Below are 24,903 nucleotides of genomic sequence, written 5' to 3'. Positions count from 1 at the left end.
AAAATAAATGTTGAAAATGCCCCGGGTTCTTTCTTTTCCAGTCTACTAAAGAAAATAGAGCGGGAAACATGGAGGGAAAGTGGCGTTTCATTAATTGCCACTGTAACTCGTCTAATGGAGAGGTTGCTAGATTACAGGTAAGCCACATCCCATGTTCTCTAGAAATGCTGCATGCCAGAATAGCAAATAGCCAGAATACAGTCAGGGTTCCACTTGAGTTCATCACTCAAGGAACTGATAATCACACCTTGGACTCGTAACCAGGTAGTTCAGAGTTTTTAATCTGGGCACTTTTGGGTTTGTTTTTGGTTTTTGATCTTTCAAAGTCTTGGAGAGTTGAGAGGGTTCTCAAAGTCATCCCTGACAGTTCTCAAAATAATAATAACAATAATAAAAAGTAATTTTTTTTGTCTCAACCAGTAGAAAATTTCAGCTCAACCACTAGAAAGTCCTCTGTGGTTCCTTTGCTTTAGGGTGAAGAGAGTAGACTCTTTCCTTTTTAGAGGGAAGGTGGTATTATGTACCACAAGGCTATCTCTTTTTAAAGTGGTGGGGCTGGCAAGGGTAAAACTCCACTGTTACCTTTAGCTTTAATTCCTTGATTTTTGTATTATCTAGACTTGCAAAGGAGTTCATCTCATTTACATGCACAGTGATCTTGTTTTCAAATAAGAACAAAACCCTCACTCTCTTGCCCGTGGCCAGACTTGTCAGCTGCTTCTCCTCCCACTTTAGAAGGTGTTCAAAGTAACTTCACACTTGTTTCCTGAGCCCCTTTCCATGGAGAGGGAGCATGACCTTGATGCTGAAGTGAACTCTCAGCAGAAACTGTTACTCAGGAGTCTCTGGCTTCCCAGCTTCACCAGAGACCCTTAGTCCCCAGAGCCTTTCTCTGAGCTCACACAATTGCCTCTGGTTTCTGACAGTACATTTTGGTGGGGGTCTGAGGGTGGGGAATAAGGTAACAAACCATTTTTTGCCCCTAAGAAGTAAGTTAGGATTTTTGTTGTTGTTGTTTGCATAATTTTAGATTTATAGAAAAATAGCAAGTAGTAAGATGATAAAGGTTTCACGTATGTCCTCCTAAGAAGGAAATTCTGACTGTTGCTTTTTGTTTTTAGGGACTGCATGAAAATGGGAGAGGTAGATGGCAAAAAGATCGGCTGTACAGTTAGCCTTCTGGTTAGTAACCTATTCTCCTTTTCCTCCTTTTATCCTAACATTTGTTTTCTTTATGAAAATACTGGGGTTTTTTTGTTTGTTCTTAATCTGCAGTGTAATTTTTTTCCCCCTTGGATGTTTCTGAGAAGAGTTTAGAAATGTTTCTCAGCTTCATGGCAAGTTGCAGATTGCATGAAAGCTCAGAAAATCTTCAGCTCTGAACATTGCAGGATGTGCCAGGTGCATGCCCTCAGCCCTAGTGCAGACCTCATGAGATCTCAGAGAACACAGCCCTTATTGCATTGTTCGCCCTCCTCCAGTCTCATCCTGCCCTCCTGGGAAAAGGCACAGTATCCCCAGATTGAGGTCCTATTGCTTCTGTGTCCTTTTTCCTTTCTCCAGAGTTTTAAGCATTCTACATTTTAATAAACATTACTGATCTCTTCTTTTGTGAACTAGTGACAATTTTCTTTTCTACACACTGATTTTCAACCACTAGCATCTTTGCAAATTCAATTTATGATAGCACTATTGTTAAGATTTGCATCCTAACCATAGGACCATATAGTGTATCACCCAGGCAGGACATTTTTGAGAGTGTAATTAAATATGATGTAAGGATAACTGTCTAAACCAATTGTCCTGAGCAAACCAAAATTGACATAAAGTGTTACCCACCAAATGATTCTCATCACGGAGCACAAAATGACCACACATTTAGATGTTTATTTTTCATATTTTAATACAGGGTAAATTAATTATTTTGATAATTTCCTTCAATCCGATGTGAAATATAAGAAGAATGACTGCTTCCACTTCCAAATTTGTGAATTTCATAGATTGTTTTTCTTACATTTTGCAAAATAGATGAAACATCTCTTCTAAGTACTTATACAGCCATTCTCACTCTTCCTCTGATCCTCTGGACCCCTTAAAAACACTCTGTTTGCCTTCAAGTTTTCTTTTATCCCCTCTTTGATTCGGTCTTATATTAGTTCATTGGTTTCAGTCTTTTAAATTTTGTTTCTCTCACAGTCCCTCTTCAAAGCTCAGAAGCTTCACTTTCTTGTGACTGTCTTTCTGTACTTCCCTAATATTTTGCTACACTGTTCTTCATCTCTGAGTTGATGGCTTTGTCCTCTTTTACCACATCCACCTCTTCCTTCTCCTTTTAAATTTAATTGCTACATCTCCACCTCCAATATCAGCTCCTAAAAATAGCGAGACCTGAGCATCCTCTATCAGGCTACATCTGATCCATGTATTATGCACCTTTCTCCCATAATTTTTGTCATCAGACCCAACAGTGACCTCTAGATCCTCAGCCCAGAATCACGGTGTCAGTCCTTGCTGTCATTTCCAACTATGAACAGTTATTCCTGTTAAGTCCACCATCATATCTCCCTACTTTCCTGCCAGCTTTTGTCAGTCTTTCATCAGGTTGAAAACCTCAGCCTGTTTTTCTCATGTCCTGCTTGTATGTCAGTGTTCAGGGAGAACAGCCAAGAGCTCAGTAAACTTCAGTCTGTTTCCCTAACCCTAACTATAGGGCAACTTCAGGCACAAAGTCTCCTCAGAAACCTCTAAACAAAGCCTTCACCTTTCCCAAAGGAATCTTCTTCCGTTGTCTTCATCCCCTTTCACAGGTGCCTTCCAGTTGGAAGTGGCCAAATTAATGCTGTCCCTTGGTTCTTCATCCTCAACTGGTATAAAAAAGAAGAGATCATTTCCTTGGGCCAGAGATTAGTACTTTGCCCTAATTGTGCTTACTCTAGTCTTCTAGTAGGAATAAACCAGAGATTTAATAAACCAGAGGCCCCATCACTAATCACATGAGACGAGAGTTTATACTGATAGCTTTCCGTAATCAAGAATAGTCCTTAGAGAAAATGTCAACATTTTAAGAGCTATTGCAATTTCAGTCCAGGACAAGAACACTTATTACTGGACCAGATATATCACTTTGAAGCTAATCTTTTTAACTTCTACTCCATATGGAAAGTTCTTGATGTTTTCTTGCAGCAATATGGTTCTCTTCAACCACTTACTTCCTTTGAGAGATTTTTCTTTGGAACGATCAGATCCAAATCCCCTTCAGGAGAGCTCTGGCTTCCCTTATAAGATCAGAGTTAAACTCTACTGTGAAATCGGCAAAAATGCATAATATTTGATATGACTAATACTAGGAGATGTAATTATTGTTTTGTTCCTGTGTCACAAGTTTTGCCAGACATATGTGAAATATTCTCATCTGCTGACTGGAGAGATCTTTTTTTTTTCTTAAGAACTATTCATTTATAGAGTTATCACTTATTTTTGTTCACAAAGAAAACAGCTTCTTACCAGAAAGCTATTAGAGCAAATCAGCCTTTAATAATGTAGAAACCTGCTGTGGGGTTGTTAGGCTGTGTTTATGGTACAACAATTCTTGCTAATTAAAATGATTTTGGTTATAATGAGAGAGATTTGAATAGCATTATTTACTTAGCTTTTCAAAGAATGCCAGGAGTCTACAGGAAACAAAAGGAAAGAAGGAGGATAATGGTATGAATTGGAAAAAAGAAAACAATGCTTTTTGTTGAAGTCTTGAACTTAATGTCAGTGTCTCCAGTGAGAAGAGTCCTCATCTTGGAGAATGGACACCAGAAGATAGTGGGCAGAAGGTACATCCGATAGAGGGCCATCAGATTTCAAGTCCAATTTAAGCAGTCACATTGGCTTGTTTAAAAGTTCATCAGCAAAGCCCTGTCTAACTAATCAGCTTCAGAAATGGTCAGAATTCCTGGCCCTTTCCCCCCTGAAAAACTTGTTGCTACTTAGTGTCAACAGATTTCTCCTCCTGTCACTGCTTATTTTCCCTCAACTCTGTACCAAGTAGCATTAGTCAAAACAGCAACAATAAGTAACACCAGCAGTTTTGAGCATCTTAAATAGAAATTTCATGATATATCTGATCTACTCAAGGAAAGAACCTCATTTGGAGACTCAAATATAATGTGTTTCCTAGAATCCAAATTCATATACATTCGTTCTTGTGATTACTAAGTTCATTGAGGACTAATGCACTTTCTAGTGTGGTAAGGAAGTAGATGTGGATGCTTATAAATATACCTTTAAAATACCAGCATATGTGTCTAGCTAAGTAAAAAAAAATGAGTTTTTGGTGGGCTGGGGCTATAGCTCAGTGTTAGAGTGCTTGCCTAGCATGTGTGAGGCGCTGGGTTCAATCCATAGCACTGCATAAAAAACAAATAAAGGCATGCTGTCCATCTATAACTGCAAAAAAAAAAAAATCTTTTAAAATGAGTTTTTGGTAACAATTGTTATAACATTTTAGAGCAGTTTAATAACACCCAGATGTTTTAATATAAATGAATAGAATATTTTCAATAAGTATGCCCCATAATAACAACTAGAAATAAAAATATCTGTCCCTTTATGTTTCATACATAAACTGGAAACATTTAAATTCTAACACAAGTAAGAAATGCAGAATAATACCTTAACAACAAAGAACATTTTTATTTACCCTCTTTTTACATAATTCTTGGGGTAGGAGGATGCTTCTCCATGGTTTCTAATAATCCTTACCTATATGTCTCAGAGACTTTTTAGAGAAAAATATATTTTTAAAATTAAAGAACTGTCCTTTGAATATCAACCAGCGAAGTGAATAAGCATGTTAATCTATTTTATATTTTAATATATTTAGATAAATAGGATGATTGTCTAGATGACTGTTAAACTAACAAAAAAATAATAACAAGTAACAAAATAAATGTGAATGAATGGTCATAACCTAAGAGTTACTGACAGCTTATCCAGCAATTGATAATGTTTAACATGGGTAGTGTTTAATTAAAAATCTATCACTGAGCTCCTTATTTCATTTTTAAAAAGATATTTACCTGGAAAAATTCATCAGTTCTCTTCCACAAGACAAATTCTCTTGATTCACAAAGAAAATGGAAAATAATTATAGGTATAACTGTTGAAGAACCATCCATGCCTGTACTCTCTTTTTTACAGAACTTCTATAAGACTGAACTGAACAAGGAAGAGATGTATATACGCTATATCCACAAACTTTATGATCTGCATCTCAAAGCACAGAACTTTACAGGTAATTCTGTCTTTGGCTCAGATTTGGGGAAGTGGGCTAGATACTGATGTATTAAACATGATAACTCCTCTGCTTTTTGTAATTAGAGCTGAGGACTCAGGCATTTCTACTTTAAATTTAAAATATATTTTAATTAGGTGTATGTTTCTAAGTACTCTATTTTTGACTATTTCTCTCTGTATAACTTTTTAGAGGTTGATCTTAGGATTACAAAATACATACCTAACATTTTACAATCTACTAACAGTGTTTTGCCACTTCAAGCTAAATATGGGAACTTTATAACCATAGAGATCCCAATATTCTCCCCATTTAGTGTTATACTTGTCATATGTATTACATCTACCTTCATTCAAAACTGTAGCAAATAATGCATTGGTGTTGCCTTCAACATTCATACCTATCTCAAAAGAATTTTAAAATGATGTTTTATATTTGCTCAGATATTGGCCTTTTCTGTAACTCTTTCCCCATTCATGAAGTTCTTAGTTTCCCTGTTATTATTTCCATTAAACCTGAATAGCTTGATTTTTCTTTTAAGGCTGATCTAATGATGAAGAATTCTCTTCATTTTCCTTCATTTGGGAATGTCTTCATTGTACCTTGTGTTAGTCAGCTTTCCCTTACTGTAACAACATACCTGTAGTAGTCAGCTTATAAAGAGGAAAGGTTGGGGCTCACACTTATGGAGGTTTCAAGCTATGGTTGGTTGGCCCTATTGCTTTTAGACCTGTGGCAAGGCAGCACATGATGGTGGGAAGCATGTGACAAAACAAACCATGCACCTCATGGACAGAATGGAAGGAAGTATTCCCACTATCCCTTTCAAGGACACTCCCAGTGACCTAAAACCTCCCAGTAGGCCTCACCTCTTAAAGTTTCCACCTCTTCCCAATGGCAGTAAGCTGGGGACCAAGTCTTTAACACATAGACCTTTGGGGGACATTCCACATTCAAAGTATAGCACACCTTTGTCACTGAAAGATATGTTCGCTAGTGTAAAATGCTAAGTGAATAATTCTTTTGTGCCAGTACTTTAAAAATACTGCTCCATTGTCTTCTGACTTCCATGGTTTCTGATGATAAATATGTAGTCATTCAAATTATTCACCTATTCTAATGCATACCTGTTTTGTGGTTGCTTCTAAACATTTCTCTGCAGTTTTCAGTGGCTTAATTATGTTATGTATGAACTTATTTGAGTTTGCTGAGCTTTTTGGATCCATTCCTTATTTCCATCACCAAATTTGGGAAGTTTTCCAGCATTATTTTCCCAAATGCATTGCTACACCAATCCTTCATTTCTCTTTTGGGATTCCAATGGCATGAATATTAGGCCTTTTTTCTGATAAGTTCTTAGGTCTCTGTCCATTTCTTTCCCCAACTTTAGTTTCAGATTGGATGATTTCTGTTGATTCAGTTTCAAGTCCCCTGATTCTGTCCTGCATCTCCATTCAACAGTTGAGCCTTTCCAGTGAACTTTTTGTTTCTGTTATTGTATTATTCCATTCTAACATTTCCATTTGATTATTTGTGTTTCATAGCTTTCAATTTCCTTTCAGTTATTCAGAAGTGTTCCTATTTACTACATGGAGCGTGGTTATAATAGCTGCTTCATAGGCTTTGCCTATGGTTCCAATATGTGAGTCATCTTGGGGTTGGCATCTGTTAATTGCCTTTTCCCTTTGAGAGTTGTTTAGTTTCCTGGTTTTTTGAATGTCAAGTAATTTTGGATTATATCCTAGACCTTTTGAATATTATGTTTTGAAACTCTGGGTTCTCTTAAAATCTTCTGGATAATTTTGACATTTTTTTTTATTTTAACAATCAATCCAGTTAGGTTCAAACCTCAAGTCCTGAACCCCCTTTTGAAACTTGTGATTCTAGTGTTAAGTTTTGTTTTCAAAATTCTTGCATTATCATTCTGGTTTTTCTTTCATGGGTACCTCCCAACAAGGAGGTCTGGAACCTAAGCAATGATCCACACCATTGTTCATGTCTCAGAGTCTTAGTTATGTCTCTCATGACCCATTCTACAAATGTGCACCTTGGACTTGAGCCCAAGACTTCCTACAGAAACTAGAATATCTCTTTCTCAAGTTCTCCATCTCTGTATCCTCCCCATTCTTCCCAACTCACAGGAACTCCCTATCCTAGGATTGTGGTTATAAGAGCCAGGGTTAGATCCTCTTCATACTTTGATGTCCTCCCTACAGTTCATCTGCTGGGGCCTAAACAGTGAGATTTAAAAAAAAAAAAGCCATAATCCCCTTTCCTATGTACACATATGAATATACACCACAAATCTCACCATTATGTATATCCACAAGGAACTAATTAAAAATAAACAAAAAAGTAAATAGCAGAAAGATCAATAAAGTAGAGTTGAAAACAAGAGGTTAGGAGGGAGGGAGGGAAAAGGGAAGTACTGGGGACCGAATCAGAACAAATTGTATTCCACGCTTTTATCATTATGCCATATTACATTCTGTTGTGATGTATAACTAAAAAGAACCAATAGAAAAACATTTAAAATTTTTAAAAAGCCTGTGGAAGATACTGCTGCCACTGCCATCGCTCCCACTGATGCTGCTGCCACCACGGTTTGCAGCTTTGTTCCTAGGCCTTCCTTAGAGGGAGACCAGAAGAGTCTGCAGGCTCACAGGATGTCCCCTTCCTAGTTCTCTGACTAGAAGGGAGCTCTCTCTTTCTTCCCATTTGCTGTGCCAGGAAAGAAGGAAATTTAAGTCAGACATGGGAGTCAAAAGATAAAAACTGAACTCAACTCATGGTGGTCATTCTTGGAGTTTTGATTTTCCTCCTCAGTCTACCTGCTCTTAGTTTGGATTTCAGAATCCTCCAATGGTTGTATTATATATTCTGTCAGGAACATTTAATTGTAATCCCTGAAAAAGAGACAGTGGAATATGCTCACTGTGTCTTAACCAGACCTTTTTGTTGGAGTCAGGAACTACGAATCTTGGCTTTTTGCTGCACTTTTCTTCCAAAGGAGTCTTGAATCATGCCCCCACCCAGCCTTAAATGAATAAAGGAATTTTTTCTGTAATGGTCCCCAGAATTTTAACCTGCCTCTAGCTGTGGTTCCCCTGCTTCAATTGATAGCATCACTCTTTACTCAATCTGTGAACCTTGATGTTATCCTTGACTCTGATTTTCTTAACCTCCCTCAAAGTAGTCTTTCATAAGGTTCTACTGATTCTATTTCCTAAAAATTTCTCATTGCTCCCACTTTCTTCATTGTTTCCACTTTCACTGTCTCTATTAGACCTCATCATTCTTGCCCCTACCCCCTCAACAGTTACCAGTGTTATGCTTGAGAGCCAGGAACAGCACACTACAACTTGGAAACCAAACACCTGTTTCTTTAAAGAAAGTTTTATTAGAACTCAGCCATGCCCACTTATTGTTGTATTGTCTATGGCTGCTTTTGTGCTAAAGTGGCAGACTCGAGTTGAGATGAAGACCACCTGTCCCACAAGCCTAATTATTTTCTGTCTGGCCCTTTAAAATTCCTAACCCCTTCTCTAGATGTGAGTCTGCTGTCAGTTTATTATTCTACAAAGTAAAATTCAAGTCCTTCATTCAAGGTCTACCATAATGGAACTACCCTTTGTCTGTTCAGCCTCATCTTTCCCCTTGTACATACCTTCCTTTCATCCTATGGCCCCAGCTCCTGTATCACCTCCTTGAAGTCTCCACCCCCCCCACACCCCTCCCATCGTCACTGGAGTTCTCTTCTTTCTCTTTCGCTCAATGAATCCAGTCCGCCAGCTTTCACCCATAGGACAAGCTGATGTTTCCATTTCTATTTTTTTTTCCCACATTGTATTTTTTTCAGATTTCCATGGGCACCCTTATCACATTGTTTTTCTTATCAATTATATATTACATTTAAAATATATATGTATGTGTGTGGGTATACAGACAGGTAATACCCAGATAAAGGGTGAGTTCTCTGAGGACAGAGACAATGTGTTCTTCTCCTTAGTCTTCTAACTTTTTAAAATAGTAGCAATGTAAGATTTAAATAAGTGTACCACTAATGAACCATTAATTAAATTTTAACACCTGGTAGGAAGATTGTCCTTCAGTATTGATAGGTCTTGAATCACTAAGGAAACAACATAGAAACCAATTTTATTTTCAAGTCCATAAAATAAGAAATGAGAGAGGGAACTGAGGACAAGCTATTCTAGATATGAAATGGATATATTTTGGTTCTCTGAAATAAAGTCCAAATTTATCCGATATTTCAGAATAGGTCTTTTTTCCTTATTTACTGAACTTGCAGTTGTATGTTCCCCAAAGTCATAAGTAATAAGTACTTTTCCCATGTATCATTTTGTTGTTCTTTCTTATGTGCTCGTTTTTGTGTGTCCTTGGAGAAAGTGAAATTGATGGGAATAAGCTTTTCTTTCTGTTTAAGTAAATCAAAGGCATTTCTGGTTTAGCCCTTTTCCAAACTTTCACGATGCTGCCTCCTGTTCCTTATGCATCTGTACTCTTCTGTGTTGCTTATTTTTGCATATTTGTGTCCTCACTGTCCACTTCTCAGAATAATGGAATAACCCACATTTAATTGTGTAGTGATAGATTTTGTTTAAAATCGTGAACACTTTTTAAAAGATCATCTGCTGGAAATTCATTCCTCTTCAACACATGTTGTCTTCTAAAGATGCAGAATAGGACTGGGGTTATGACTCAGTGGTAGAGTGTTTGCCTAGCATGTGTGAGGCCCTGGGTTTAATCCTCAGAACCACATATAAATAAATAAAATAAAGGTATTGTGTCCACCCACAACTAAATAAATAAATAAATATGCAGAATAAACATATAACAATGCATGAAAATATTCACAGTTTATCAGCTTGTTCAAAATCAGCCTCATGGGTTGATCATGTTGTTTGCACCTCAAAGTACATGTGCTTTTGTTTAATAAAAAATTTTCTACAGCTTACTCTCCACACACCATTTCTCTTAGCTATGTATCATCATTTCACCAAATCAGGTTCTGAAGGACTTGTCATTTGTCTTCACACCTTTCCCATGCCCCTGTTCAGTCATTTGTCAGCTTCTCCTGGCAACTTGCACATGCCTCCTTGTTTTTCCAGACTTTTGCAGGGGCAACTCGCCCATGCCTGACACTCCAAGTATTCCTGGACCTTCCAAAGACAAGCATGATTGGGAAAGCAGTTATAGAGGCTGAGGATATTTATTGCTCTTTCTTTGTTTTTTAATTGTGGTGAAACATGCACAACATAAAATATGCCATCTTAACCATTTTTAAATGTGTGGTTCAGCAGCAATGTCATGCAAGCATCACCACCATCTCTCTCCAGAACTTTTTCATCTTCCTAAACTGAAACTTTGTACCCATTAAACACTATTTCCCCACTCTTCCTGCCCCTGGCATCCAACAGTCTATTTTGTCTTATGAATTCGACCTTCATGGTCCTTTAAGTCACTCTCTGTGAACAGCTGTGGGAAGGCTATTCTGAGTACTATCTATGGTGCAGTGGGTATCACCAAAGAAATTTGAAAGAAGCAAAAATAAGTCCTAAGGTCCAATGTTAAAATAAATTAGGAGTTGTTCTGCCAGCTAAGGGGGAAAGGCTTGAAGAAACTCTGGAGCAATGATGGAGCAGAGAGATTGGCAGCAGCCAGATCTTGAGCAGTCTTCTCCCTTAAGAAGCCTAAATTTATTTATTATTTTAGCTATTGAGAGTCATGGACTGCTTTTAATCAGGGAAGCAACATGACTATTTGCAATGAAGGAAGATCATATTGTTAAAAGTACACAAACTGAAGGGAAAAGATAGGAGAATGCTAAAGAGTTCTAAACATTTTTGCAAAAAAAATAATAATAATAATAATAATAATAAAATGAAGCCAGGAGATTGTTTGAGCTCACCAAGGGTAATTGAAGAGGGGAAAGAAAAAAAAGGCCAGAGCTTGTATCTCCTGGGATTTCTGTACTGAAGAGCCAAGAGTAAATGATAGGGCTGCAGGCCTTTCAAATTACACTGTTTTTTTACATGGAGATGGCCTCTTTAAAAAATTTTAAGGAGGACTCCAGAACTTAAAATGTTACTTCAGAACTTTATGTATAGTTGCCTTAAGACAAATAAATTAGGAAACGGTTTGTCATGTGTTGATATTGTGTTAGAAGCTAGTATTAACACTTTTGAGAGACAGATGGAGTAGTGTTTAAATGGATTAGTAACATAGGGTTTGTCCATTTTATTCCATTTAGAACATAAGTTGCCTATTATAATATTAAAGGAAAAACTATTATAATATTTCATTAATGACAGTGAATTCTGGTTCCTATTCTTGATCTTTTTGACCCTATTTGTGGTTCAGGAAAAGAAGAGATCTGCAGTATGGCAAGTATTCTATAAAACACATGACCTATCCGTTAACCATGCTGAGTCAATAGTTCAGCATTTCTGTTTATGTGTGTATAGAAAAAACACCCCTTTTGTTATTATTGTTGTTATTGTTTTCCCTACTGGAAATTCAACCATACCAAGCATGTAATGATTTCAATAGCCTTTTACTGAAATTTGTGGGGCCAACTATTGGGGTCTTATCACACAGACCAAGACATTATGCTTGCTCACGCACTCTCTCTTACACACACACATACACCCCTTATTCAACTCTTCCACTTTCTCTAATTCTTCCTTCTCTGTTGTTAGGTTTGTTTGTTTTGTTTTGTTTTGTTTTGTTTTGTTTTGTCTTTTTTCTTCACTAAGCTTCTCACTGGCTTCTTTGTCCTTCTAAATTCTGGCTACACCCTGAATGTCTCCTCCTCTGAAAGCAGTTTCTATTTTTCAACTCTTTGTTAACCAGAAAATTCTAGATGCCTTTCTTTTTGTTTGTTTTTGTTGTTTCTTAAGCACGCCCTTTCAAAGGTCTCAATGATCCCCATGAACTGTCCTAGCAAACAAAAGCATGTCCTCCACCCTGCTACGTCTTGGAACCAACTATGACAAGAAATCTTTGAGCATGTGTATTATGACCATAGCATATGGTTGTGGGGAGGGGGACAAAAAGAGAAATGTAGAATACTAGCCACTGAACAAGTCCTGATAATTCCGTTATCCAAGGGAACTCACCATTCATTAAACTGCTGTTGCATATATTCTGGACATTTTTCTACTGTCTCACAAAATTTAAAGAACAGTTTTTCCTGACCCCATTTGGAGGGGGGTGATCTGGGGTCACAGTTAAGTTCCTGCCTCCCCACTTGACTTGCAGAGGCTGCCTACACTCTCCTGTTGTATGATGAGCTGCTGGAGTGGTCAGATCGGCCCCTCAGAGAGTTCCTGACCTACCCCATGCAAACAGAATGGCAGCGCAAGGAGCACCTGCACCTCACCATCATTCAGAACTTTGACAGAGGCAAAGTAAGTAGCCCTGCCTGACCCATGGTCTCCCTGAGGTGACTATCGGCGTCCCTTTTCCTTTTATTTCTAGTGTACGGATGCTTACCTCCTTGATCAGGAATCCTCACACTTTAATGTGCATTAAAACTTGTTAAAATGCAGATCCCCAGGCTCTGCCCTAGACTTTCTGATTAAGTAGCATGGGGCTGGAGAATCTCCAGAAGTTTCCCATGTGTATAAACTTTGCATTACACTTTGATAAACTGATCTTGAGGTTTTGATACCCAGTCATAGTTCATAGACTGAATGGCTAATGAACAGAAGAAATTCAAGCCAGCTCTCTGGAGCCCCTTTTTAAGGGCACTGATGCCATTCATGAGAGTTCCACCTTGGTGACATATTCACCTCCCAAAGGACCCTCCTCCTAATATCATCACCTTGGAAGGTAAGATTTCAACATGTGAATTAGGAGGAAAAACAAACATTCAGACCGTAACACTTAGCTATTTTATTTTCTGAAAAACCATTATCAACCTTCACAGGCTGTCCATATTGGCATATATTCTGCCCCATTCCACTTTTTTGTTTAAAATATAGAAAACTAGATTTGCTAAAGAAGTTTTGGCATCCCTCATATATTTAGAGATGCCTGGCGTTTTGAAAACACTTACTGCAATTAAGTACTTCGCCCCACATCACTTCCTCTCCTTCTTTAAGGGCTCACAGTTCTCTTTTTTAAACAATTGTGAATCTGACCACCACTGTTTATTTGATCAGAACCATTGGATGTTTCAGTGGTATATCTTGGATTTAAATATCTCTTCCAAATTGCAAAAATTAAACCGAAAAAATTAAAACACAACTAGTGACTGTTATTCTTGTACAGAACAAATTTGGGTATGCCTAAAAATGAGATGCAGGGAAATTGCTTCTTTCATATCCTCCTCTATTATTTATCTGACTATGCTGTCATAGCATTATGTTAGTAGCAGAAGAAATAGCTTTGTACCCTCCTGTTATAAATTTTTTACCTATATGATAAGCTGTTTTAAAATTTCTTAACTTCCTATATTGGACCATTTCCAGGAGTTTGTGCCAGATCAGAGTTTGCAAACTGTGACCCTCAGGTCAAATGGCTTACCTCCTGTTTCTATACAGCCTACAAGTTACAAATAGCTTTCACATTTTTAAGTGCTTGAAAGAAATTGAAAGATGAATATTTCATAGCATGTGAAAAATAGGTGAAATTTACTTTTGTGTCTAATTCTTATTAGAACACAGCCATATTCATTCATGTCTATGGAGGTTTTCATGCTATAGCGGATAAATGGTTGTGGCAAAGACTATATGGTCCTCAAAGCCAAAAATATTGACTGCCTGGCTCTTTGCAGAAAGTATGTTGATGCCTATGTTAAAACAATGACTTTTTGCATTTCTATTGAGAATACCCAGCTGGGTTGGACCCGTACAATTTGCAAATGCAAGTTAGCCCAGCAAGGAATGGAGGTATCAGCCCGGATAACTGAACCTTAGGGTTAGTAATCCTTCCCTCCCCAGCACTGAGGGCCTGTGCATATCCATCTACTTGGCTATTGTGGAACTGCAGTCATTTCAAGATGATGATTCTGAACAACACCAGAAAATATTGTTCCTGCACCACCACCTGTAGTGGTGTGGTATCATTTCCAACTTTCTAAAGCTTTTAAGTAATCTGCATGTTAATTACATGGTGTTTTCATATTTAAAAATTGCAGAGATACTATTCAAGGTATGTTATAAAGATTAAGGAGTACGACTTCATGATATGAACGCAGTCATATCCTGACCTTTGGATGCAAAGTTATATAACTCGTTTGGGTTACAGTTACATCATTCATTTATCCACAGTGCTGGGAGAATGGCATCATCTTGTGCCGGAAGATCGCAGAACAGTATGAGAGTTACTATGATTACAGAAATCTGAGCAAGATGAGGGTAAGCTACCTGGGTGCATCCTAATCAAGATGCACCCTTTTTGATTAACTTTCCACTGTAGTTCTATGAAATCAGCTTTGTGATCATCTTGATATACCTTGCAGGAACCTTTTATAAGTGTTTTCTCTGAAGCGTACTCATCTGTGTAATGCAGAGAAATAACAAATTGATCTGTGTAATGCTTTTGTTAATATACCAAAAGTGACTCCTTCATCTATTTCTAAAATGCATCAGAAATACACAATTTAATCTAAGATTAATATTTTAAGTTTATTATGGAAAATCTCCACACTGTTTGAAGAGCTTTCCAATTGTACACATATCTCTAACTGTATGCCATTTTTAGTTTCATAATCTGCAAAGAAAAATAGTAGAAATGACTAGCCCATTTTAAAATAAATTTAGGGCCACATTGTCACCTCTCTTTAGTTTCAGAAAATACAATTTCACTGCACTTCAATCAGGTTTTAGTACCCCCAAACTGAAAGACTTTAATGTCTTTGTTCCTGAGCCAGTTGTTTTGTATCACCTTTGGTTTTAGGTTCATACAAGTACTTCTTGTCCTCCAAGTCCTTATTCTTGGGCATTATGAACATTTTGTGTCACTTTATAATATTTAATGAGTGCTAAAGTTTTTTGGGATTTCTAAAATAGGATCATCAGCTCTTATATTAAAAAAAAAAAAGACCATGATATCACCTTTTAATCTTAGGTAACCATTTAAGAGGTGATAACATATACCTTTAATAGCTTTCAAAATTCCTTATACCATAAGTTACTTATTCACCTGGCAGGAACTAGGTCCATACTCTTGGCATAGTATTTCATGTCAGCAGTTCATTGATATTTCTCCTAGCATGAAAAAAAATCTTATTTTAACATCAGTTCATCGTGCTGACTCTGGCAGGCACTGCAGTTTTATATAAAAACGTTGCTGTTCTCTTGGCATCCTGTCCCTGTAACAGAAGCGAGGTTACAATGTTTACCCGTGAGAGCCCTTGGGTGCCATAGACATTAGGATTTTTATAAACCCAAAGCATTACACTTCATACCAACTGCTCTTTGGGGTGTTGTTACTGAGGGTGGGGGGAAGTCTTCAAGTGCAGTATTAGTCTTTCTCCAGAAACCCTGGAGATGATAATCATACCTTAAAAGGGAAACTATAAGCTTTATATGCTTCATAGTTTGCACATTTTCAAAGACGCGTACTTAAGAGCTTTCAGTCCAGACGGCACTTTGCACTATGGGTCTCCTTTGGTTTGTTTGGTTGGTTTACCCCTGTTCCAACCTGTGCAAGTTTGCACCTTCCAAATGCATTACCAGGTACAAGGTGGAGACAAATCCACAGGTGAGTATATCTGGCATGAGAATGCTCCAGAAGGGTTTTGCTTCTAATTTTTTATGTAATTTAATTTTGAAGAAAATATTCCCTCAATAGACTACATGCATAGAGATAATTTGCTCTGTTGATAACATGTAATAATATACCTGATCCTTTAAACAAGGGTCACTAAACTATAGCCTGTGGGCCTAGCAGGGTTGATTAGTTGTGACAGAGACTACATGACCTGCAAAGCCTAAAATATTTGCTCTCTGGATGCTTCTAGATTGTTTGCTGATCCTTGCCTTAAAGCATAAAAAAAGGAGTCAAGCTTCTTTTCTTCAACTGAATTAAAATGAAGTTTTCCTTTACACAGAAGAAATATCCTCTTCTATTAATTGGTAGGGCTGAAAGATTGGATAGAATACTTACAACCTCTCTGATATCTTCCTAGATGATGGAAGCCTCTCTATATGACAAAATTATGGACCAGCAGCGTCTGGAACCAGAATTCTTCAGAGTCGGATTTTATGGGAAAAAATTTCCATTTTTCTTGAGAGTAAGTAATAAACTGTTTAATTAGCTTTCATCCTATTCATACAGATAACTTCAATCAGGAAAACTAAAATATTAATGACTTTTTATGACAGATAATGACATCATGAGTTTTTTAAAAAAAAATTTTAGTTTGCAAACACCATATTTAAGCTAGAATGCCTTGTTTTGAATAATTTTCCAAGAATCAACAATCTGTCTCTAAGTTTATCTTACAAGAAGTCTTTGGTAATTTAGTTTCCCTCCTGTGATATTCACAGGTTGATATTCACAGACTCCCGGTTTGTAATTTTCATACAGTTGGCATTAGAGGAAAACAGGTGGAGGTGGGGAAATGGAACACCACACGGGGTTGGGTGCTACAGGCTGTGGAAGAGGGCAGTTTTACATCAACTGTGAAAGGTAGGTTCTGGAAACATACCTCCAGAATCTTGTGGAGAGTATATGTGTGTGGTCCTGGGGGTTGAACCCAGAGTCACTTTGTCACTGAAATACATCTCCAGCCCTTGATTTTGAGACAGGGTGTCACTAAATTGCCTATGCTGGCCTTGAATTTGTGATCCTCCTGTCTTAGCCTGAGTAGCTCAGAGTAGAGGCATGTGCCACTACACCCTGCTATCCATACAATTTTTAATTTCTTTTAAATATCAGAAGGGGAAAAATGGACATTTAAGTTGAAGAAAATGTTGTAATATACTATATATTGTATATTATGCATTAGATAATGTTAGTATTGCTATGTCCATCTCTTTACTAAACCAGTCATAATATAATTTTGAATATTTTTTATGAAGCAAGGAGCCTGTGAAGGCAAAGTGCCTAAGGCCCCCTGAAGTCATAATGAAGCACTGATCAAACTCTTGAGTTTTGCTAGCAAGTACACAGTGAGGTACCCATATATCTATATATTATGTGCAAATATTGTAAAAGTGTAGACCTTTTAAAAGTAGTTGAGAAGCCATAATTATAAAAAGAGTTTAGGAAATTGGAAAACTTCACTGGCTAATGCAGTAAATCTTGTGTAAAAGTCAGTTACAATAAATCAATCTCTATACCATCAGTCTTCTGAAAACAGCTTTTCTGGACATAATTGGGATTTCCTTCAAAATGAAAGAGAAGGGTTACCCTCTATTGGTTTCTAAAGGGCACTGCAGGGTCTCACTTTGTGTGTGTGTGTGTGTGTGTGTATCTGTGTATGAGAGAGAGAGAGAGAGAGAGCTCAGATTCTAATCTTTTTTTTCTATTTAAAAATAAACATCAGCTTTAAATATTTTCTTTCATTATTTAATCAATTTCAAGATAATTTTTTAAAATTCAATAAATACCTTTATATAATTTTATGATCTAGGGGTTTTCTTCTCATGCAAAGTTAGTTCTTGACCTACATGACCCAGCAGATCTGCTTGTAGGTATTTACTAAAGAAAACTGAAAACATGCTTTCACTCAAAGATCTGTACCTGGGTGTTTATGGCAGTATTATTCATAATAGCAAAAAAGTAGAACCAGCTCAAATGTCTCTTAATTGATAAATGGTAAAGTAAACCAGCAACAAAGAGCAATGAATTGTGGGGGCTGGAGACATAGCTCAATTGGTAGTACCTCGAATGCACAAAGCCCTGGGTTCAATCCCCAGCACCACCAAAAAAAAAGAAAAAAAAAAGGAATGAAGTATAGTTCCATACCATGATGAGGGAGAAGTTTGAAAATATTCTGTGAAATGAAAGAAGCCAGTCAAAAAAGGCCACATTGTGTAATTCCGTAATAGATAAATCCCTAGAAACAGAAAGTAGTTTGGGGTATCCAGGGCTGGAGGAAAGTAAATGACTAAAAGGACATCTGTGAGATTGGGCATGGGGTTTCTTTTGGGGATGATGGAAAATATTCTGATATTAAATTATTCTGATGGTTGTGCAATTCTATGAAAAACTAAAAAAATCCACTGAATTGCATGTTTTAAAATGTTGAATTTTAAAGAATATTGTTGAAGTAAAATGCTTAATTTCTTTTTATTTCATGAAAACCCAAATATCAGAGCCAAAATGTTTCTTTCAAAATAGCTTCCTAACACTACTGAACGCTTATGCACTTACAGTAACTGCTCTGATTTTACAAAGTGTTATTATATATAAGCATTGTTTTTAAACTATTTAAGTTTGGAAGTATTCAGATGTTTATTTTGGCACTCCTTTAGGAAGGGGTTGTGTTATCTCCTACTTTATCAAGAAAATGTATCATCTTTTAGTAAAATTGTTAAAATACAGCATCAGAAGGTACAACTTTCATTTGCATCAAAAGGTATAATTTGTATCTAGAAAGTTTTAAATTTAGGATCATTTAGGGTCCTAATTTCTAGATAGTTTGCCTTAACTTGTGTTTTTTCAAAGGATCACCATTAATTTAGAGATTTGTAGGAAACTGAGGTAGGCTCTCAGAACCTGTGCCACAGCTGTCTACAGCAAGTTTCTGACTCTCTCACCGTGACCTGGAAGTCTTCCTTTGGGCATTTTATATAATAATAGGAACTTCAGAGAGCTGAAAAGCACTAAAAACCGGGGACCTTAGCTCCCAGGCTCAAACTACTCTCTTCTTCTTTAGGACCTGGGGTCTCACTGGTAGCTCCTGGGAGGTTTTCCTGAGCATATCAGGCCATGTTTGGAGTTTGCAGAGCTCAGCCCTTGGACTCAGACCTGAGTTTAAGTACTATGCACATGGAAAAAGTGCTTAAAGCCTTTGAATCTGTTCCCAGATTATAGAATGGAGAAGGGGTGGGTGACTACCTCTCAAGCTTATACAGAGTAAATAAGTGTGGTGTGCCTGGTCAATAACTATACTCAACATTTTAATTTCATGATCATGAAACTGTCAGAAAGGGTTCCCTCATGTCTAACCAGCCCATTAAGATACTTTTCAAAGACCTGCCCATCTTCCCACCTCTCTGGCTGACCTCAAGAATAACCTTCAATATCCCCACCCAAATGAGATAGAGTTCTGACCCACAGAAGACATATTATATATTTTTTTTAAATCCGTCAAAAATATGTTTAACATTTAGCAGGATCCTGAAACTCCAAAATCCTAGTTTCAGGCAGTTAAGACGATTCCTGGCTACAGGCATCTGAGCTGAGCTGGTTATGACAGGGAAGTTTCTTTGCCAACCCTTTTGAAAGCTGGAATACAGATGGGCTCAATCTTCCTTCCTCCGGAAGGCTGTGTTCGGTGGAAGTGTTAAGGCTGACCTCAGAAGCCTTTTAAAAAGAATGCATTTTTACACTAGTATGGCAATATGTAAATCAGTGGATGTGTAACTGATGTGATTCTGCAATCTGTATACGGGGTAAAAATGGGAGTTCATAACCCACTTGAATCAAAATGTGAAATATAATATATCAAGAACTATGTAATGTTTTGAACAACCAACAATAAAAATTTTTTAAAAAAGAATGCATTTTTAGTTGTTGTATTTGCTTTTTTTTTCCCTCCAAATTGTGAATTTATGTGCATAAGTTTGACATCCAGTTTATAGGAATCATCTTTAACACATGTGTACATTAGCCTTTAGATGGAACACGATTGCTTCATTTTGTTCTTTGGTACTCTGAGAATCAGACACATCTTTGCACTTCCTACAAGTGACGTGGGAAGAGTGAGGTATTCTATTGGGTCCCCATAAGAGCAATATAGAGTGAAATGCATGATCTTTGCCCTGCATTTTTAATATTATCTCTGTAATAAATGCCATCACCTATATAGTCCTAATTTTGTTTTTGGTTTCACCCCCCCCCCCCCCAGAATAAGGAGTTTGTGTGTCGAGGGCATGACTACGAGAGGCTGGAAGCCTTCCAACAGAGAATGCTGAACGAGTTCCCCCATGCCATCGCCATGCAGCACGCCAACCAGCCTGATGAGACCATCTTCCAGGCAGAAGCTCAGTGTATCCACACCTGGAAGGCTCCACTCCAGTCAGGTCACACTGGCTGCTAGCGGCAGAGCATTTGCACACTGGGCGTTTAGCCCCTGGGCCCTTCTCAATAGCCATGTTCTTACTCTTCCTCATCTTCTTAATTTTAGCCCAGATCCTTCTGAACAGGAATTGTTCTATTTATTATCATAGTGTCAGATGAAAAGAAATCCCTTACAGAATCTATTGAAGAACTTTTTCCCTTTTAATTAAAACTCCTCTGTATCTCACCCTTGCTTTTAAAGCTCTTTTTAGTGATTGCCCTTAGAATAATTTTCCTCTGACTTATCTGGTGGAAGCTACTTCAGCTCAGGATGATAGCAGTATGTTCAGGGATGCAGATGCAAATCATTCACTCCGTTTTCCTCTGATACTTTTATTCTGGAATGAAGGAGGGTAAAAAAAGAGATCTCTTCAGCATCTTCTGGAGACTTAGCTATGACATCTGGGACGCCTTTAGTAGTTACCATGCAGTTCACACATCCACCACCTAAACACAAGCAAGTCAGCTGAAATCACACAGATGTTATAGGCAAAGGCAGTTCATCACCATACTTCTTCCTGAATTCCCCTGCCTTTACCTGAAACTGATGGTCTTAAAGAATATATAAAACTCCAAGTGACAATTATGGATACCATCTCAAAGCAGAAGCCAAAATGCAAGAGAAGCAAGAAAGTACATGAAAAAAAATTTTGCTTTATTGGAATTAGAAGAGATGGTAAACATACAAGTAAATATGGGAGCCCTTTAATGGAGTTTTTTAAAATGTCAATTATACCTAAACACCTACATACCTGGTTTAGGAGAATGGAAAAATACAATTATGGTCACAACATCACACATGTAAATGTAAGTCATTGTCAGTGTTCTGGTTTCTGCCTTTGGTCATGGCAACATAAGGGTTACTTAATACTAAAAACAAACAATAAGTTCTAAAGGGCCATGCACAAACTAAGATAAAAGTGCTTCACCAGGCCTGGGGGCATACACCTATAATCCCATCTACTTGGGAGGCTGAAGCAGGAGGCTCTCAAGTGAGCCAGCCTGGGAAGCTTGGTAAGACCCTGTCTCAAAATTCAATTTTCTTTTTAAGGTTTACAGTTCTTTTTTAATATAATTATTTTATTTATCTATCTATTTATTTATTTTTATGTGGTGCTAAGGATTGAACCCAATGCCTCACACATGCTAGGCAAGCACTCTGCCACTGAGCTATATCCCCAGCCCTGAAAGTATAATTTTTTAAAAACGAAGGCTGGGGCTGTAGCTCAGTTTTAGAGCATTTGCCTAGCATGTACAAGTAGATTTGATCCCCACACATATTCACACACACAAAATAGTGTCTCACGTACAAGGATTAGGAGTGATCTGAGTAACTAATATCCAAACTATCCCCCCTACACACACACACACACACACACACACACATCAGTAATAAGCTTGGTAAGACCAATTCATAGGCCATGGGAATTTAAACCTGACCCTTTGTCAGAATCACCTACCTAGAACTAGTTCAAGGCCTATAGTTTGAGATAGATATGATTTCAAGTGTGTTTCTAGCATCTTTTTGTCAATTTTATAAATGACTTCAACCGAAATGGAAACACCAGATTGTTAACAATTCTCTTCTCTCCACACAGCTCAGCTCGAGCCAGACTTCTTTTAAGTTTGCCAAGTTCAGGTTCTTTCCTTGACTCTTTAATCCTAGATTTGCAGATATATGCTGTGACCCCTATTCCAGAGAGCCAGGAGGTCCTGCAAAGAGAGGGTGTTCCGGACAACATCAAAAGTTTCTATAAAGTGAATCATATCTGGAAATTCCGCTATGACAGACCATTTCACAAAGGCACGAAAGATAAGGAGAATGAATTCAAGGTACCATGCAGTTCTGATTGCATTTTTCTCCTCATACTCTCTTCTAGACTATGAGTTCCCTGGGGCAAGACTCTTCTGGTAAATGCTCAGAATAGTGACAGAGCCAAAAGGGGCTCTAGAAATCCCTTAGTATAGTGGTTCTTCAACTCTTCCATGTATCAGATTAATGGGTATTGTTTCCTACAAGAAGAATTTTGGCCTTCAAGCCCAGGAATTCTGTCTTGACTGTGGGAAGAGGTCCTGAAATCAACTTTCTTCTTACAGTTCTAATGCCAGTGGTCCTTAGACCTGTCTTTGAGAACTCATGGTTGAACTCAGTCCTCTTGCCTATTCATGCTGAACCCATTGAGGGAACCTCAGGATATCCTCAGATACAAGACTGAAATGAGTAAAGAATATTTCAGGAACAGGGGACACTGAGACAGAGAATAGGCTGGTAAACTGCTAGTACAGTGGGTGAATTCTGTGCCATCTTTGTTGTTTTTCCTCATTAGAATGGTGTGTAATTAGGATTTCTGAGAGAACCCAAAGTAAAGGCATGTGTTGCGTTGTCTGCTCAGTAGCTCCAATATGCCTTCCTAGTTCAGCTTGCTCCCAGCCAAAAAGGGTAAGAGTTCTGCAACCCCATGGGGAGAAGGGTCCAGATTGTTTGGCACATAAATTAAAATCTTCCCTTTCTTTGAAAACAAAGACACAGTGAGACCAGATAAATCCCCAGTTAGTCAGTTTTTGCACTTAATCAAAAAATTTGAGGTGAATTTATTATTGGAGTTCATTGGCTCAGCATCTTTCATTACAGATATTCTCTGTTTGAGCTAGGAAGCATTCTCCTAATACTTTTCAGTCAGAATTACCTAATGTTAGCCAGACACAGAGGTGTATACTTGTAATCCCAGCAACTTGAGAGGCTAAGGCAGGAGGATCACAAGTTCAAGGAGAGCCTGATAGCAAGACCTTGCCTCAAAGTAAAATAAAAATGGCTGGAGATGTAACTTAGAGCACTTGCCTAGTGTATGCAAGGCAGTGGGATCAATCCCCAGTACCACTAAGTACATATGTTCATACGTACATCCAAACCTACTTACCTGTCTACCTAATGTTGACTCACCTGTCAGCCCTACCTAAATGTTGGTTCCCAGTCCTCCCAACAGTCACTCCAGGGATTATTCACCTTCAAAAAATCAGAAAGGAATGCCGTGATCATTTTACAGAGTTCCATTAGAGCTGAATAAAGGACAGTTCTTTGTGCAGGAAGGTTTGGTGGGTTACGTAGCAAGCAGGGAGACCACTGGAAAACATCACTGTGATATTACTGAGAAGATCCATGATCGTTTTCTAGTCCTTTCTAGATACTTCTGTTTCTCTTTTTGCCTCTAAAATCAACTGAAGATCTAATTAGTTTATGATGTAGTTCTTCTTGCAGTTGCTTCCAATGATGACAAGTCAGAGATGCACTGGAGCCAAACAGCTGACTTGCTCCAAGTCCCATGCTAATTACCTTTGGGCACAGCACTGGAACCCACATCTTCTAACGCCATCTCCATCACTATCTCCACTGCACCACGTTTCCTCATGGCCCTCGCTTTATATATTTATCATTGATACAGCAACACCCCTGGGGCGGGGGACAGTAAATCTGGCTCCTCATTTTTGTGCTTTCAGCCCTCAGAATTGGCTCCAAACTGCACTCCCAAGCATGTATCTACCACAACCCACTCACCCACCCTCTCCCTCAGTTCCAGCAACACCCAGCTTCTCTCCTTCTCTGTCACGGTGCCCTTTCACAAGCCTGCTTCCTCCTGCCTGCGCAGCTACCCCCACTCTCCTCCTGGCAAACTCCTACTCACTCTTCAAAATTCAGCTCACGTGTCACCTCCTCTGAGGGCTGCCATCCCCCTCCTCAGCATGGCACGAACACCTGCATCCCTCGCTGCAACTTGAATGTTCCTTCTCTTCCCTCCAAGATCTTATTTATCTGCTCACCTCCCTGTCACCACCAGAATGCTGTGAAATCTTGTCACAGTGACGCTGCCGTGTTCCTTTCGATAATTCTCAAGGGGCATAAACAGATCCTTCCTTTTTGTTGTTGTTGTTGTTGTTGAATAAATGGCACAATTTCAGGCATTTCATATCCTCTTGGTTTAAATAAGAAAAATGAGGCATAGGTAGAAAATGGGTTGATGAAAGAGAAAATTGTCACAACAGCAGCTTGTGCCAAAGGCAGCTGTGTCCTGAGGGTGCTAGTCTTGGTCAGAGGGAGCCCTGGGCCAACTCAAATGTCAGTCTAGATTACAATGTTTCGGGTGGACCCAGTGTATAGCAGCGGAGGAGGAGGAGGCAGAGGCCTCGACAGGTTCTAGGGGTGGGGTCAGTGCAGCTCTTCAGGTGAATAGTGCGCTGCTTTTCAGCAGGTCCATTGTCTCTTAAGGCTTAAAGTGTCTTCACTTTTAAAATGGAAAGATCAAGCTGCATGATCCCTAAAGCTCTTTTATTCTTTAGGATACCAGTTATTGTAGTCTTTC

General features: G+C 38.2%; 1 protein-coding gene across 4 annotated transcripts in view; it reads left to right on the top strand.

Annotated features, from left to right (window-relative positions):
* The window catches only part of Dock4 (dedicator of cytokinesis 4), a 457,617-nt gene that overhangs the window by 409,217 nt on the left and 23,497 nt on the right, over window positions 1–24,903 (top strand). For all 4 annotated transcript variants that reach the window (XM_058576081.1, XM_058576082.1, XM_058576080.1 and 1 more), the window contains 8 exons: window positions 42–137; window positions 1,122–1,182; window positions 5,191–5,284; window positions 12,569–12,717; window positions 14,584–14,670; window positions 16,446–16,550; window positions 20,337–20,478; window positions 22,215–22,381. In XM_058576081.1, coding sequence (XP_058432064.1) covers window positions 42–137; window positions 1,122–1,182; window positions 5,191–5,284; window positions 12,569–12,717; window positions 14,584–14,670; window positions 16,446–16,550; window positions 20,337–20,478; window positions 22,215–22,381 — 901 coding nt within the window. The remainder of the gene's footprint in view (window positions 1–41; window positions 138–1,121; window positions 1,183–5,190; window positions 5,285–12,568; window positions 12,718–14,583; window positions 14,671–16,445; window positions 16,551–20,336; window positions 20,479–22,214; window positions 22,382–24,903) is intronic.

Source organism: Marmota monax, unplaced genomic scaffold, assembly GCF_021218885.2.
Source record: "Marmota monax isolate L192 unplaced genomic scaffold, Marmota_monax_Labrador192_F-V1.1 WCK01_AAM20220418_F8-fsc00139, whole genome shotgun sequence".
Taxonomy (NCBI): Eukaryota; Metazoa; Chordata; class Mammalia; order Rodentia; family Sciuridae; genus Marmota; species Marmota monax.
Note: the sequence above shows the minus strand (reverse complement) of the source record. Positions and strands in the feature narration are given on the sequence as shown.